Source organism: Impatiens glandulifera, chromosome 4 (assembly GCF_907164915.1).
Source record: "Impatiens glandulifera chromosome 4, dImpGla2.1, whole genome shotgun sequence".
NCBI classification, from domain to species: Eukaryota; Viridiplantae; Streptophyta; class Magnoliopsida; order Ericales; family Balsaminaceae; genus Impatiens; species Impatiens glandulifera.
In genome coordinates this window covers 13748545-13763317 of record NC_061865.1, presented here as the reverse complement: position 1 = coordinate 13763317, position 14773 = coordinate 13748545, and the positions used below count along the sequence as shown (strand labels likewise).

General features: G+C 32.0%; 2 protein-coding genes across 2 annotated transcripts; one reads left to right on the top strand and one right to left on the bottom strand.

Moving 5' to 3' along the window:
* The first annotated feature begins 4457 nt into the window (after positions 1–4457).
* Positions 4458–7353, top strand: LOC124935917 (G-type lectin S-receptor-like serine/threonine-protein kinase At5g35370). Its single transcript, XM_047476356.1, has one exon. The coding sequence runs from the start codon at positions 4489–4491 to the stop codon at positions 7168–7170; it is 2682 nt and encodes an 893-aa protein (XP_047332312.1). The 5' UTR covers positions 4458–4488; the 3' UTR covers positions 7171–7353.
* A 998-nt stretch (positions 7354–8351) lies between these two features.
* On the bottom strand, positions 8352–12260 carry LOC124935918 (oxysterol-binding protein-related protein 1C-like). The gene is made up of 8 exons (XM_047476357.1): positions 11574–12260; positions 11150–11506; positions 10978–11071; positions 10322–10890; positions 9937–10245; positions 9614–9841; positions 8827–8940; positions 8352–8744 (listed from the first exon to the last, which is right to left on the bottom strand). Exons 1-8 carry the CDS (start codon positions 12069–12071, stop codon positions 8583–8585), a joined length of 2331 nt encoding a protein of 776 aa, XP_047332313.1. The 5' UTR covers positions 12072–12260; the 3' UTR covers positions 8352–8582.
* Positions 12261–14773: the final 2513 nt, after the last annotated feature.

The following is a 14773-nucleotide window of genomic DNA, read 5'->3' as shown; positions in this document are numbered from 1 at the left end:
GAACTCTTTTACCCCTTTTCAACAAATGAACAACCAATATCAATTGATCACACACCTCTTATACCTCGTCAAACCAACCACTAACCGCTAAACCATTTGAGATTATAGAAATAATTTTATGTATGTATATATATTTTGTATTTTGATATTTATTACCAATTAATTGATTAGTCGACATTTTGTGACTCACACTTTTTCATGTATTTTTATCATATTTTCACACACCTCTTATCCCTCGGTAAACTAATCACCAATCTCAATCACTCAAACGTTTGTTATTCCACAGAAAATCAACCATCAATTGCAATCACAGTTTCACACGCATCTTATCCTTCAACAAACCAACCATCAATCTCAATCGACATCTAATCTTGTGACATCACGATCTTTTATTACCCACCTCTTATAACTTGGCAATCTACATCTCAATCACACTTTTATATGTCTCTTATCCCTATGATGGTAAACCACCAATCTCAATCGATATTTAACCTCGTGACCTCACACTTTGCTTCTAATATTTTATTCATATTTTTTTAACCATTCTCATTTGTTACCGACCTATTATCCCTCGGAAAAAATCACACTTAATCATACTTGATTAAAGGGTTGTACTTATTTTTGTTAGGTTGCAAGTTCGAAACATACGTATATCATTTTTTATTTTATTTTTAATCGTTTCAAGTTTATGGCGGGTCAAGTCACGATCCGACCCAAATATCCATTTACTCTCACATATATATTCAAATTAACCACAACTCTCGACCGGTAAACCAAGTAAATTCAAATTAAGCATTATTATATATATATATAGATTAGTTAAAAAGTTGAACTTATATTGTTAAGAATGTCGAACGTTCATCAAATTTGATGTTGAATTTAAAATGTAAAATCTTATTAGCTTAGTTGGTTAAATGGTTTTACTTATTTTTGTTAGGTTGTAAGTTTGAAACATACATATAGCATTTTTTATTTTATTTTTAACCGTTTCAAATTTATGGGTGGGTCAATCCACGATCTGACCCAAGTATCTATTTACTCTCACATATATATATCCAAATTAACCACAGCTCTCGATTCGGCAAACCAAACAAATTCAAATTAAACATTATAATATATATATATATATATATTAGTTAATTAAAATTTTGAACTTATATGATTAAAAATGTCGCACGTTCATCAAATTTGGTGTTTAATTTAAAATATAAAGTCTTATTAACTAGTTGATTAAATGTTTCTATTTGTTCTTGTTAGATTGCAAGTTTGAAATATACTTATATCATTTTTTTTATTTTTAACCATTTCAAGTTTATGGACGAATCAACTCACGATCTGATTCAAGTATCTATTTACTCCTACATATATATATCCAAATTAACCATATCTCTCGACTCGACAAATCAAAAAAATTAAAATTAAGCATTATTATATATTATATACGCGGCAATTATCACATAATCATAACAAATATAAAATAAGAAGTATATAATCATTTATTGACCGTTTCTTCTTTCTTCCCTCTACACATGGTTAGGGTCTCGAATAAGTCTTCTTTTTCAATTATTAAATGAGAGTAGTTTTTTCTTCTAAATCTTTGCACATGGTGTAAGCAAAGATAGCAGGAATCCATTTTCTTACTATTTCAGACAATTTGATATTGTTGAGATTAATCCTTGTATTGAGAAATCAGATAATTGGGTTTTAAAATATGGAACCCTAAATTAAGAGGAGATTTATTTTTATTTTTTGAAGTAAATGTTTTTATTACAATGAGCCACGTTTGTAACTTATCTCCCAACAGTGTTTGTAATAGTTGTTTTTACCTTTAGTTCAAGTTTATATATAATTTTAAATAATTTTAAAATACTCATATTTGGTATAAAAATATAAATATCTCCTTACTTACAACTTACAAGACTAATCAACTACTTCATTTTAATTTTTGATTATATTATTTATTAATATTATTATATAATACATTAACTATATATTTTATTTAATTTTAATATTATTATTAAAATATTATACTATAAAAATAATGATATTTTTATTAATTATTATTATTAGTTTTTTCTATAATTTAATTAAATCATAGATAATATTTAATCATTGTATTTTATTACAATCAACAACTTATATTTAAACTATATAAATATAATTCACATAAAAGTTTATATTATAATTAATTAGTAAATATAATAATTAAAATATTAAATAATATTTTATAATAATATTTAAAAAAAAATTGTTAACCTCCTTATACCATATCTAAACACAAACATTATATAACACATTCAATTTATAATTTTATAACATTTTTATATTATAAACAAGACAACAAAATTTAATTTGAGGATTGGAAATTGTTGGAGGGCCATAACAAAAATAATGATTTGACTGAAGTATGTTAGGTAGGTCACATGTTTATTAAAAACTATCCTTATTTGGATTTTTTTAGTGTTTAGATAATTATGTGGCTTAATATATATATATATATATCTTAATTACATTATTAGTCTTTAATACCAAACAAGGCAAAATGCATGGGGGACAAAACACCTAGAACACGTAAGCAAATGATCTGGACTTTTGAAATGCCCAAAATATACTAACCAAATTAAATGATGTCATTATGTTAATATAATTTTAGGTTTATGGCATATAAATTAAATAAAATAAGAAAGGATTTGGGCAACAAATATAACCAAAGTAAAAGTAAGGACACGAATCCTACTAAATATAAAGAAAAGTTGTCATGTTCGGAAGTTTTTTTTTTTTTTTTTTTTTGTCATTTAGGAGATTTTTGTCCCATATTTAAGAGATTTTTGTGGCCATGGGTAAGAGAGAGAAAAAAAATATTAATTAAATTTTTTTTTAAAAAAATGATCATGTTCGGAAGATTTTTTGGCCATATGCAGAAGGGAAACAAATTTTCGAAAAAATGATCATGCTCGAGAGATTTGTGTATCCTGAAATGGCCATGTTGAAGAGATTTTTGTGTCCCAAACATGGTCATGTTCGGAAGATTTTTGTCGTCATGTGTAGGAAAGAGAGAAAAATATTATTATTATTTAAAAAAAAAATTGCCAGGTTGGGGAGATTTTTTGACCATGTGCATAAGAACAAATTTTCGAAAAAATGACCATGCTAGAGAGATTTGTGTATTCTGAAATGGTCATGTTCAGAAGATTTTTGTGTTCCAAACATGGTCATGTTCGGAAGATTTTTGTCGTCATAGGTAGGTAAGAGAGAAAAAAATTATTATTATTTTTTAATAAAAAAATTCTTGTTCGGGAGATTTTTGTAATCATGTGCGTGAGAGAGAAAAAAAATTATTATTATTTTATTTTTAGAAAATGATCATGTTCGAGATATTTTTATCCCGAACATGACCATGTTTAGAAAATTTTTGTGGTCATGTGCATGTATAGATGGAAAGAGTACTTGTATGCTCAATACCCGTGGATACCCATGGTATTTTAAATCGGGGTGGGGTCGAGAATGGGAGAGGAGAAGGTACACGGTCGTGATGGGAGTGTGCAAAACCCGATACCCGACTAGATTAATATTAAAACTATTTTTTTTTATTAAAATTTAAAACTTAATTTAACTTTTCAAATTCTTCATCATACAAATATCTTATAAATATATTATTTAATTTGGTCTTATTTACATTCCATTCCAAATATCATCATAAATACACTACACTCCATTTTTAAATTTCTTATATTCTTAAAAACATATTTTTATACTTAAATCTTGATTTACAACTTTATTTTAATATCAAAATATTACTTTCTATTGTCTTCTTCCTATTCAATTTTTAACTTTTTTTCAACTTTCATTTTTATCACTCTAGTTTATCTTTATTAACCTCTATTAAATAAGTATGCTAGTATTGTTTTTATTTTTATTTTTAATATTTCGATATTACTAATTTTAAAATTATTTATAATAATTATATTTTTTTTTCTTCAAACCTTATAATCTCATAATTAGTTTTTAATCGGATAATGGGATATTTATCGGGAATCAGGTACTTGACAAATCGAGAATGATGATAAAAGTAGAGATACCCATCAGGTTCGGATAGTAAATATAAATTGAGTTCAAGAATGAGTACTTTACTCCACGTCGAATAATGTACCCGTTGTTATCCCTATGTGCAGGAGAGAATAAAAGAAAAAAAAAATCAAAAAAATGACCATGAGAGATTTTTGTAGCTATGAAAAAAAAAATTTGCAAAAATTGAAATTATTCTTAACCGATAAACTCTGAAAAAAAAACAATGTATAATTTACCTATAACATGAAAGATGAAATAAAAAAAATGAACATGTGATATGGAAATGAGTGTGGGTCTCACCTTATTAGCGGCGGTTACCTATAAAGGTAGAGAAGATGAATGAATGAATAGTCAAAAGTCAACATATAATATTGTAATCGCCAAAACAAACCAGCAGCAAGCTCTAACCTTCCATCATTAATGGCGCCCACCCATTTCTCTCTTTTCCATCCCATCTTCTTCTTCTTCCTCTCTCTTCTGTCTTTTTTACTCCGACAACCCATTTCTCTGTTCTCTCTTCTTCTTCTTCTTCTTCTTCAACTCATGCTCTCCGGCATGACCTCACTTCTCAGAGCAGCCATCATCATCATCACCACCTTCATTCTTTCTTTCTCCCACGCCTCCATCGACACCGAATTCGTCCACCCAAATCGCACCTACTCCTATTTCAAACTCATAGACCAGTCCGGCGTCTTCTTATCATCCCCCACCGCTAAATTCATAGCAAAAATTACTTCAAAACCCACATCATCTTCCTTCTATTTATCCGTCGTCCACTCCTCAACCAACACCCTAATCTGGACAGCCAACCGCAACCAATCCATTTCAGATTCAGGTATAGTCAACTTCACTTCCAACGGAATTCTCGTCGCCGACGAATCAGGATTACATGTTTGGTCCACGCCGCCCTTCACTTCCCCTGTTTCTCTCCTCCAGCTTCAAGATTCAGGAAACCTTCTTCTTCTCGATCAATCAAATAAAACCCTCTGGCAAACCTTCGATTGGCCTACGGATACAATCGTTTCAGGACAACGTCTTCTCGTCGGAAAATCACTGATAGCCGACGTTGATGATGAAAACCAATCGGAAAGTGCTGCTTATAGATTTACCGTCACCGGAACTGATTCAATTATGCAGTGGCATGGATCGAGTTATTGGAAATTATCGATGGAAACATTAGGGTTTAGGGATTCAACTAATTCCCAGGTTTCGTTCATGGAGATTAACGGTTCAGGTCTGTATTTATTCGGAGGAAATGAATCAGTTATCATGATTCAATACCCCCTTGACAATTCAAGTTCAATTCGGATCGCTACTCTTGAATATACAGGTCGATTTAGGATTGGTACACTTGGAAGAAGAAGTGGAGAGATATTCAACGACTTAACTTGGCCAGATGAAGATTGCAGGATCCCGTTCTTCTGCGGCGGAATGCGCCTCTGCTCCGGCGGCGTTTGTTCTTGCCCGTTCGGTTTCCGCGCTGGATTACAAACGCCGAATAGTTGCGTTCCGTCTGACGCTTCAATCTCTCTGCCGTCAGCCTGTAACAATTCAAGCGATGGTGAAAACGAAATCGAAAACGAGATCAAATACATAAAACTCGTGAATACACAGTATTTCTCGAATAATTTCATCGATCCAGTGATCGAGAATGTAAATCTATCTACCTGTGAAGATCTCTGCTCCGGTAACTGCTCTTGTTTAGCCGTTTATCACAGCGAATCATCCGGATCTTGTTATCTGATCCAAAACTACATCGGCTCGTTCATTTCATCTTCTTCAAATAAAGATCTGATCGGCTACGTTAAAGGTCAGGTTCAACTTCTTCCCTCCGCCGGAAGTAATCGTAACTTCTCCACAGCCGCATTGATACTGATTCCTCTCTCCGCCGCGTTTCTCTTGATCGTAGTAATAACCGTCGGTCTCCTCTACAGACGAAGAAAACTTCAATCGAAATCGAAACTTACTCGTAACCACTCCTTTTCATCATCGGAAAACGAATTCGATACCTTCGCGATCCCCGGCTTGCCGGTGAGATACGATTACGGCGAGCTAGCAATTGCGACTGAGAATTTCAAAACAGTAATCGGTTCAGGCGGATTCGGAACAGTCTATAAAGGAACGCTCAGCGATCAAACAGTGGTTGCGGTTAAGAAGATGAAGAATTTAGGTGTTCAGGGTAAAAAAGACTTTTGTTCAGAAATAGCGGTTATTGGCAACATTCATCACGTAAATCTAGTTCGTTTAAAGGGTTTTTGTCTTCGATCGAGACAGCGGTTACTCGTGTACGAGTACATGGACCGCGGTTCGCTCGAGAAGACTTTGTTCGGGTTAGGCGCGGTTCTAGAGTGGTCTGAGAGGTTCGATATTGTTTTAGGTATGGCTCGAGGTTTATGTTATTTGCATTTTGGTTGTGAGCATAAGATAATTCATTGCGATATAAAACCGGAAAATGTACTATTGCATAGCAATTTGCAAGTGAAGATAACTGATTTCGGTCTTTCGAAGTTGTTGGGGCCAGGGCAATCTGGTCTTTTCACGACGATGAGAGGTACTCGAGGTTATTTGGCGCCCGAATGGCTAACGAACTCTGTCATCACGGATAAATCTGATGTTTATAGTTTTGGAATGGTTGTTATGGAAATGATTCGAGGAAGGAAGAATTGTTCGATTGAGAAGGAGATTTCCCCTGTTTATTTTCCTTTGCTCGCGTTGGAAATGCACGAACTTGGGAGGTACGAGGAATTGTTGGACCCGAGGTTGGAGGGGCGGGCGATGGGATTGGAGTTGGAGAAGTTGGTGAAATTGGCATTGTGTTGTGTTCATGAAGATCCGGTTTTGAGACCGAGTATGGCCAATGTGGTGGGAATTTTGGAAGGGGGGATTTTGGTTAGTGAACCGAGGATTGCATCGTTGAATTTTTTGAGGTTTTACGGGCAGAGATTTGTCGAGGCGTCGACGGTTCAAGGGAGGAGCGACGAGCTCGAGTTCTTGATGTTCCCGCAGCGGCAGCAGCCGGATTCGAATATGAAGAGCTCGACTAGTGGCTCTAATGGTTCACAATCTTACATGTCGGCTCAACAACTTTCTGGTCCAAGATAATGTAATGTAATATAATTTTTTGTAATTAAAAGCCTTATTTAGTTAGATTGCAAAATTTAAGGGTGATATTTTTAGTTGTATGTCAATAGAACAATTGTGTATCTTATGTCACTATATCATATAGAATTATTTATTTTTAACCTGTACATGTATTATATATATAAATAGGGCCGATAATGTTGAAATCAGAACATTGTAGGCTTGTTTGATGTTTGTATGATAAAAATAGAGTAAATTATTTAAATTTTTATTTAGTAAAATTATTAAAATATTTTTTATTTAAGTAAAAAAATGATTAAAATCAAATATAATAAAATATTTAGATTTTAATTAAAAATATATATTAATCAAACTAGCTTAGATGCTTCCAAATGGATGGAGTTATTTAAATAATAATGATGAATTATTTAAATAAATGATTGACTCATTTGAAAACACCCAAAATTGTTAATATATATAACTAAGATATATGTCAAAATATTATTTTATATGAATTAATATTATAATAAAATGTTGAAAAAAATAAGGTTTTTAAATAGATTTTTAAAAAATATTTAATTCAAACCCTTTGAATCTAAAGATTTCAAACAAGGTCATTTAAATAATCTTTAAATAACCAATCATTTTTTTTATCAAAATATTGAAATACTTTTTAATTTATTATTATATATTAATATTTTTCAAATCTTTCACAAATAAATTAGGTAAATAACTCAATTCAATCAAATAAAATTTGTTTAATATTTTATATTTTTTAAATTATCAAATCATTTAAAATATTTCCCCTCTATATTTTTTTTAATATTTTAAATTATTAAATTTTAGAAATATTTTTAAAAAATAACTTAAAAAAAACAGATTTTCACCTACACAAAAAGTCACCTCTTAGTTTTTTCATTGTTGTGTTTGAACAAGAATTGGTCCATAATCATGTGAAAATCTAATTCATGTGGATGACTAAAAAAAAAGTCAAAGTTAAAAAAATTGACATTACACCAATAACTTGCTCTTGTTTTTGACATAATTTCTAACACTTCCTTAAATAACAAAAAAAAATGCAAATTTTAGAGCTTTTCAAATAACACCTAATTATGGTATAAGTTATGCTTTCTAACATGATGAACAATTAAAAAAACCAATAAAAATAAACCAACCAAAATATTGACATTTAACAACCCATAAAGAATAAAGAGAAATTTTCATATCATTTATTAAAGATCAAGAAAATGTCAAAAAATATATATATAATTTCTAGTAGAATCAAGATCTCAATGGATTTTACTGCATATGGAAAAAGAGGGTTTAGATCTATCTATATACCACCACCTCTATTATGTTCACAAATGAATGGAAATAAAACAAAACAAATCAAAACAAAACAAAAAGAATTACCTCTTTTGAAAAGGTTTTTTTCAAGAAGAATCAGCAGGTACTTGGCAAAAAATATCAGGACAACCTTCCCAATTTCCCGATTCCCTCGCCTCCCAATATCCCCCGTTATAACAATACGTATTACTTCCTTTCTCTTTCGAAAACCAACTCGGTTTCCACCCTGTTTCTTGCATCTTCCGAGCCTGCCCACACAACAACACAAATCTCCCGAAATCAATAATCAATAATCGTTATTAATAATAATGACAATAATACAATTATAACCTGGCGCTGCCTCTGCTCCAATCGAAGCTTTTCTGTGTTTGCCATAGTGTATTCTCCGTTCTCTAGACATCTTTGATCCGGTCTTAGTCTCGAGTCTGTTGGTGGCAACTTCTCCTGCAAACACAACAAAAACAATTCAGTACAACTTCAATCATGGCGTTATTAGTGGGAATCAAAATTGTTGCTGGAATGTTACTTTTCATTTCATTATTCTTTCCACATTTACGGGAAGATAGCATGTTTGTGGTGAAAAACAACCCGAGAAAAACAACTAAGTATAACATGAGTTAAAAATAAGCCAAATACATCAAAAGAGAAACATTTGAAAAGAAATGGTAGGCCAAATTAACTAACCCTCAAAGCTCTATAATGGAAGGAGGAGCTGATATCAACTTGGGATACAATGAATGATTTGTCTGTCACTTTTCTTCTTTCATCATTCTTTTTCTTAGTATTTCAAGGATATTAGCATTTCATTGAGCCATAAATTTTACGAAGATCGCAAAAATATGGTGAAAATCCATAAGAAATCATTCAGAACAAGTTATGACAGAGTTTGACATAAATTATCCTGTTATAACTCAAAACCCATCAAAAGATCGCAAAAACAGTAAAAGAAACTCACAAAACACTCAATTTTCGAGGATTTTCAATTGGTTAATGTTGGATTTTCATATTGTTCCATTGAACATTGAGACCATGGCTCTCTTTGTCAAGAACTTCACACTATGTACAATCTCTAGAATAATTCTCATCATGAAAACAGAAAAAAAACAATAAAAGCTACCTTCAAACCAGGGGTAAGCTCGTTCACGCCGATGGCAAAGCTTGTCAAGTTGTATCGGGTAGGAAATTTCGAAGGCTTGCTTCGTTTCCAAAGAGTTTGTGCCTCAGAAGCATCTATTCCTTTTCCCTTACCCGAACTCTCTCCCATTACATAATGCATACTCTCGTCCCATTTTCCAATCAACGTTGCAGCCGACTTACCAGCCTTATCAAGTACGACGCCTTGCACCTGAAATTATTAAGAGGCTAAAATTAAGAAAATAAACTAAACAAAAGATTAATATAATCCTGTTTCAGAAAAAAACAAAATAAAAAAGTATCAACCTGGTGAGGATTTCGATCGATGAGTGACTGCTCCTTAAACTTTAGTTTGCACGAGTAATCGCGGTTACCCTCGAGGGTCATCGTACCATAATGATCACAATAAAGCTTTCCCAATATCAGATTGTAAATGGACGTCGTTACCTTGCTCCACTGAAAAGTTTCGCCATCATCAAACTTAAGTGTCAAAACTCCAACCGGATCAAGCTGAATCGAACGACCCCAAAATTTACTCTTCAAATTACTGTCTCCCCAAAACTTCCATCCTCGGCCATCGCAGTGGCATGCTACAACCATTGGATGATGACTAACCTGTATTTGAAAATTCGTGTTGTTCCTCAAACTTGTTGCAAAACAAATACAAAAATTGTTTGAAACATGAAAATACCTTTTCAGAGATGAACCGGACACCCTTATCAGGGTAATCAGCTTCATAAGTCTCTCCCAACAAAGGATTAAAAGGCTTGCAGTTTCTCCCAACAGTAGAAGAGTATCCTGACACAGCAAATGCTGCTACATTAAGGATCCTCATAAGACTATTTCCCTTTTTACCATATTCATATGCTCGATCAAGTAGGTAAGAGTATTCGAGATCTTCGAAACATTTCTGCAAAGAGGAGATGGGTTCATTGAAGTAAACAGGAAGACAGACTTTTGTTAGATCCTTCCCAATATTATCTTTGATCATAGCCCATAAGCTAACTCCAGTCTCCTTCTCAACCGGATCTGGCAATTTCTTCCTTCGTTTAATGGAAGATGTGTGTATCCTATTCCCAGGGTGATGTGCATCTTCTTCGTCTTCTTCATAATCGGAATCTGATGAAGATCCTTGATAATCAGATCCGTTACAACTCGTTGAAAGAACATCCTTAGTATCGAAATATATATTGTCTTCGTCGTCAGTGTCAACATTGTCATGTCTGTCGTTATCAGCATCCGAATCACTTGCAGTTCCCTCTGATGAAGAACACCCAGAAGAGTTGAATTCAATGTATGAGCATTACATTACATTACATTACAAAAACAGAAGAATAAATCATATACCACTTCCATTCTCTTGAGGAAATCTTGATGAAGTTTCTTGAAAATGCTTTTGGCTTTCATCAACAACTGTGTTCTCCAAATCAACCTTTTCAGACTACAGTGTGAGAAAGAATACAAATTATCAGTACAGATGAAAAAACAACTTAAGGGTTCCAAAGATTTCAAATAATACCTCTAATTGTCGCATTGTATCAATCAAAAGCAGCTGCTTTTGTTTAAGAAGTAGAAGATGATTATGCAATGATGAGAATTCCTTCTTCATAATATACTCACTATCTTGAATAGCAGCATCTCTAACCCCTTCCTCCAATAGCCTCTGCCTTAATTTCTCAGTCGAAAGGGTTACATTATCCGCCTGAGCCATAAGCTCGCTGTTTGAAACCCTAGGAAACATATCCTTCACCGCCTGCAACGCAACCATCCACGTCTCTCTATCATCTGTCGTCTCCCCCCTCAAATGCATCCTCTTCGTCCCGGTGAACACTGAGAACTTCTTGTCATCAGATCGACTCTTTCGAATCGAAGAAACCTAAACAATCAATCCATTTCCATCAATCAGTATTCATTAACGATAAACATTGATAATAAACATATACCTTTAAGTGGATCTCGCCACACGGCTTTCGCTGTTGAGAAGAACGAGAATGACTGATCTTCATTCGACGAACACGACGAATAGATTCTTCACCAATGATTTTACATCCTTTCTCAGTATCTCTATTAATCACGATCTTATTAGGACCATGGATCTTATAATAAGAAAGCACACCATCTTGAAGAACAAACCATCTAGGACGCCATCCACGTCCATAGTTCACCCATTTATAAAGAATTCCAGAGATTCCATTCCCAACAATATCATTAATCTTAACCTCGCAATGGTCACGAACAGAAGGAAACCGCGAAAGCGATTCCAACGAAGACGTCAATGATCGATTAATCAATGGACGATGATGATCATTGTTTCCATTATTGTTACTACATCCATCATTGTCATTAACAGAATGAAAACTAGAAGAAGAACGACGATGTGTTACCGAATTGGATCGGATTGAAGTAGTCGGCGCAGGAGGTACTGGCATTGGCGGCGGCATGTCAAGAAGCTTTAGAAGATGAGATTCCGGTCACCGGATTCCGGCCGATTGAAGAAATTCCGGCGTAACAGGTACATCTATCTAGGGATTAACAAGTAAAAGAGAAATGATTGATGAAGAAGAGAGAGAGATAGAGAGAGAAAAGGGATCATGATAATCAACCAATCACATAGCCGACTGAAACGGTGGTGGTATGCCGGAAAAATCGGCCGGTTATATTCGGTTTTTGTAAGAAATTAATTAATTAATTATAATAGTTTGGTAATAAATTTAATTTAAAATTAAAATAATACAATTTAATTTAATTGCAATTAATGTATTCCTTTATTAAGTAATTTAAACAAAATAATGAATTGTTGACTATATATTAATTTGATCTCTCTTGTTAATTCACTAAGATTTGCATTTATATCAAATATTAATTATATACAAGTTGTCCCTATCCCTTTTTTAATATTGTTATTTATTAATTATTAATATTTGATTAAAATTGAAATTTATGAATTTAATTAAAATTAATATAAATTTAAATTTATTTATAATATATAAAATTTTGGTAAGTAATAATTTTTTTTAGCATTTTTAAGTTTCATAGAATTCCTAGATATTAATTTATATGTGATTATAAGTTATTCGTTTTATAACTATTATATTTTATTAATTATATTAAATGAATTTTTTTATATATTGACATTTTATAAATTAATATTAATTTATTAATTAAATAAAATATATATGGAGAGAGTTTTAAACTTGATTGAAGCTTTAATTCACAGTTTTTTTAAAGACATTTCTTATTTTCATTGTCTTTTTAAGTAATTTTCTCTGTCATCTAATAATTATTAATTTTATTTTAATTACATTAATTTTTTAATTCTATATATTTTAATACTAGATAAGATTATATTTATATATTTTGAATACTCAAGCTAATTTTTTTATTTTATCTCTTCTAACTAATATTTTTATTTTTTTCTTATCTTATTAATTACTTATTTTCTAAATTTTCATTTCTTTCCTTAAATTTTTTTTTCCACGTTAATGTTTTTAATTTTGGGGTAATCATTTATTATCTAATTAATAGTTATATATATAATTATATATATTATAAATATTTATAGTAACCAAATAATTAATTGAATTTATTTATTTTGTTTCAAAAAAAATATAAATATATATATATATATGATTTATGTAAATATTATTTTTTAATTTTATTGTTGATAAAAATACATATATAACTGTAACCCGGACTTGGCCTTTCGTAGTGGCAATACGGGGAGACCCGATGTGGTTCGAGATTTGATGTGTTTTAACCTTAATTTGAGTGTTATGCATCTTTTTAAAAGATTTTTGAAAATACATGACAACTTTAGAAACTAATTATGTAAAAATAATTAATTTTATTCAAATCTTAATAATTTAGGATCAAATTAAAACATGGTTTCTTAAGTGGTTCGTCTGTTGGTTACGCTTAGGAAAGGGCTTTCGGATTATGTCATTTACTCCCGTCAAATGACGGTTTTATTTTCTTAAGTAAAAGTCTAGCTATCAAAAAAATTATTTATAACATTTATTTACTTTAATTAATAATCTAGGGGACCTAACAATGATACGTTTAGATTACATAAATAATTATACAAATTATTTAAAAGGGCGTATATGCAATTGTGTTGATATAAGATTAAGTATGACACCTAAAAAATATTAGAAGAGTGTTAGAATTTAAAAATAAATTTCAAACAGGGCCTTATCCAAAATATTTGTTTGGGAAATAACCCCAAAATATTTAAATATCATTTTTTGACATTTCGGAATTATTTGAAAATTGATTGGGGTTCAAAATTACAAAAATACTTTTAGATTTTGAAAAGTGGAACCAAATAGACTTTAGAACCAGAGTCCTAGGGCTTGGGTCCATTTTTACCGATTTGGGCTTGGATGGCTTGGCCTACACCGGGGTGGTCTAGATCGGGGCTTGGGATGCTCGGTCGAAGGACCAGAAAGCTCGGTCCTGAACTCAGGTTATTCGGTCATATGTCTGGAAGGCTCGGTCCCATGTCTAGCTTCCTCGGTCGTGGGACTTGGGAGTCTCGGTCCTAGGTTAGAATCCTTGGTCAGATTCATCGGTCTTTGCTCAAGAACATCGGTCCTAAGTCTCGGTCCTAACTCCTAACTCAAGAATATCGGTCATTGGTCTCGGTCAGGAACGAGGATTCTCGGTCCCGATCCTACAAGACTTGGTCGTCGGGGACCGAGTATTCTTCATTTGGTATGAAGAATTGCAGGTTTGTATCTTTTGATACAGATAATGAAATCATTATATGTAAGTTGTAAGTAACTTATATGAATGTATGGATCATAACCCCTGTACCCAATCATGATCAATCGATCTTTACAAAGATCAATTTCTCAAAAGCGTTTTTAGGGCAAATTTTGGGATCTTTTGAATTAGGTCATCTCATGACCTAATTCTTATTCCAACAGCTTTGAAATGATGATTATAGTCGATCACAACCAAAACAAAAATATCAATCAAGCTCTGTAACAACTTTTAAAACTGAAATTCAAATTTATTTATTTTTTAATTTCAGTTGGATCAAACATGATTGGGGATGTTGTTTTTATGATTTGGAAATTATCCTAACAATTTTACAAACATGTTAGGAAACTATTTGAATCAAAATTCAAGTAAAAAAACT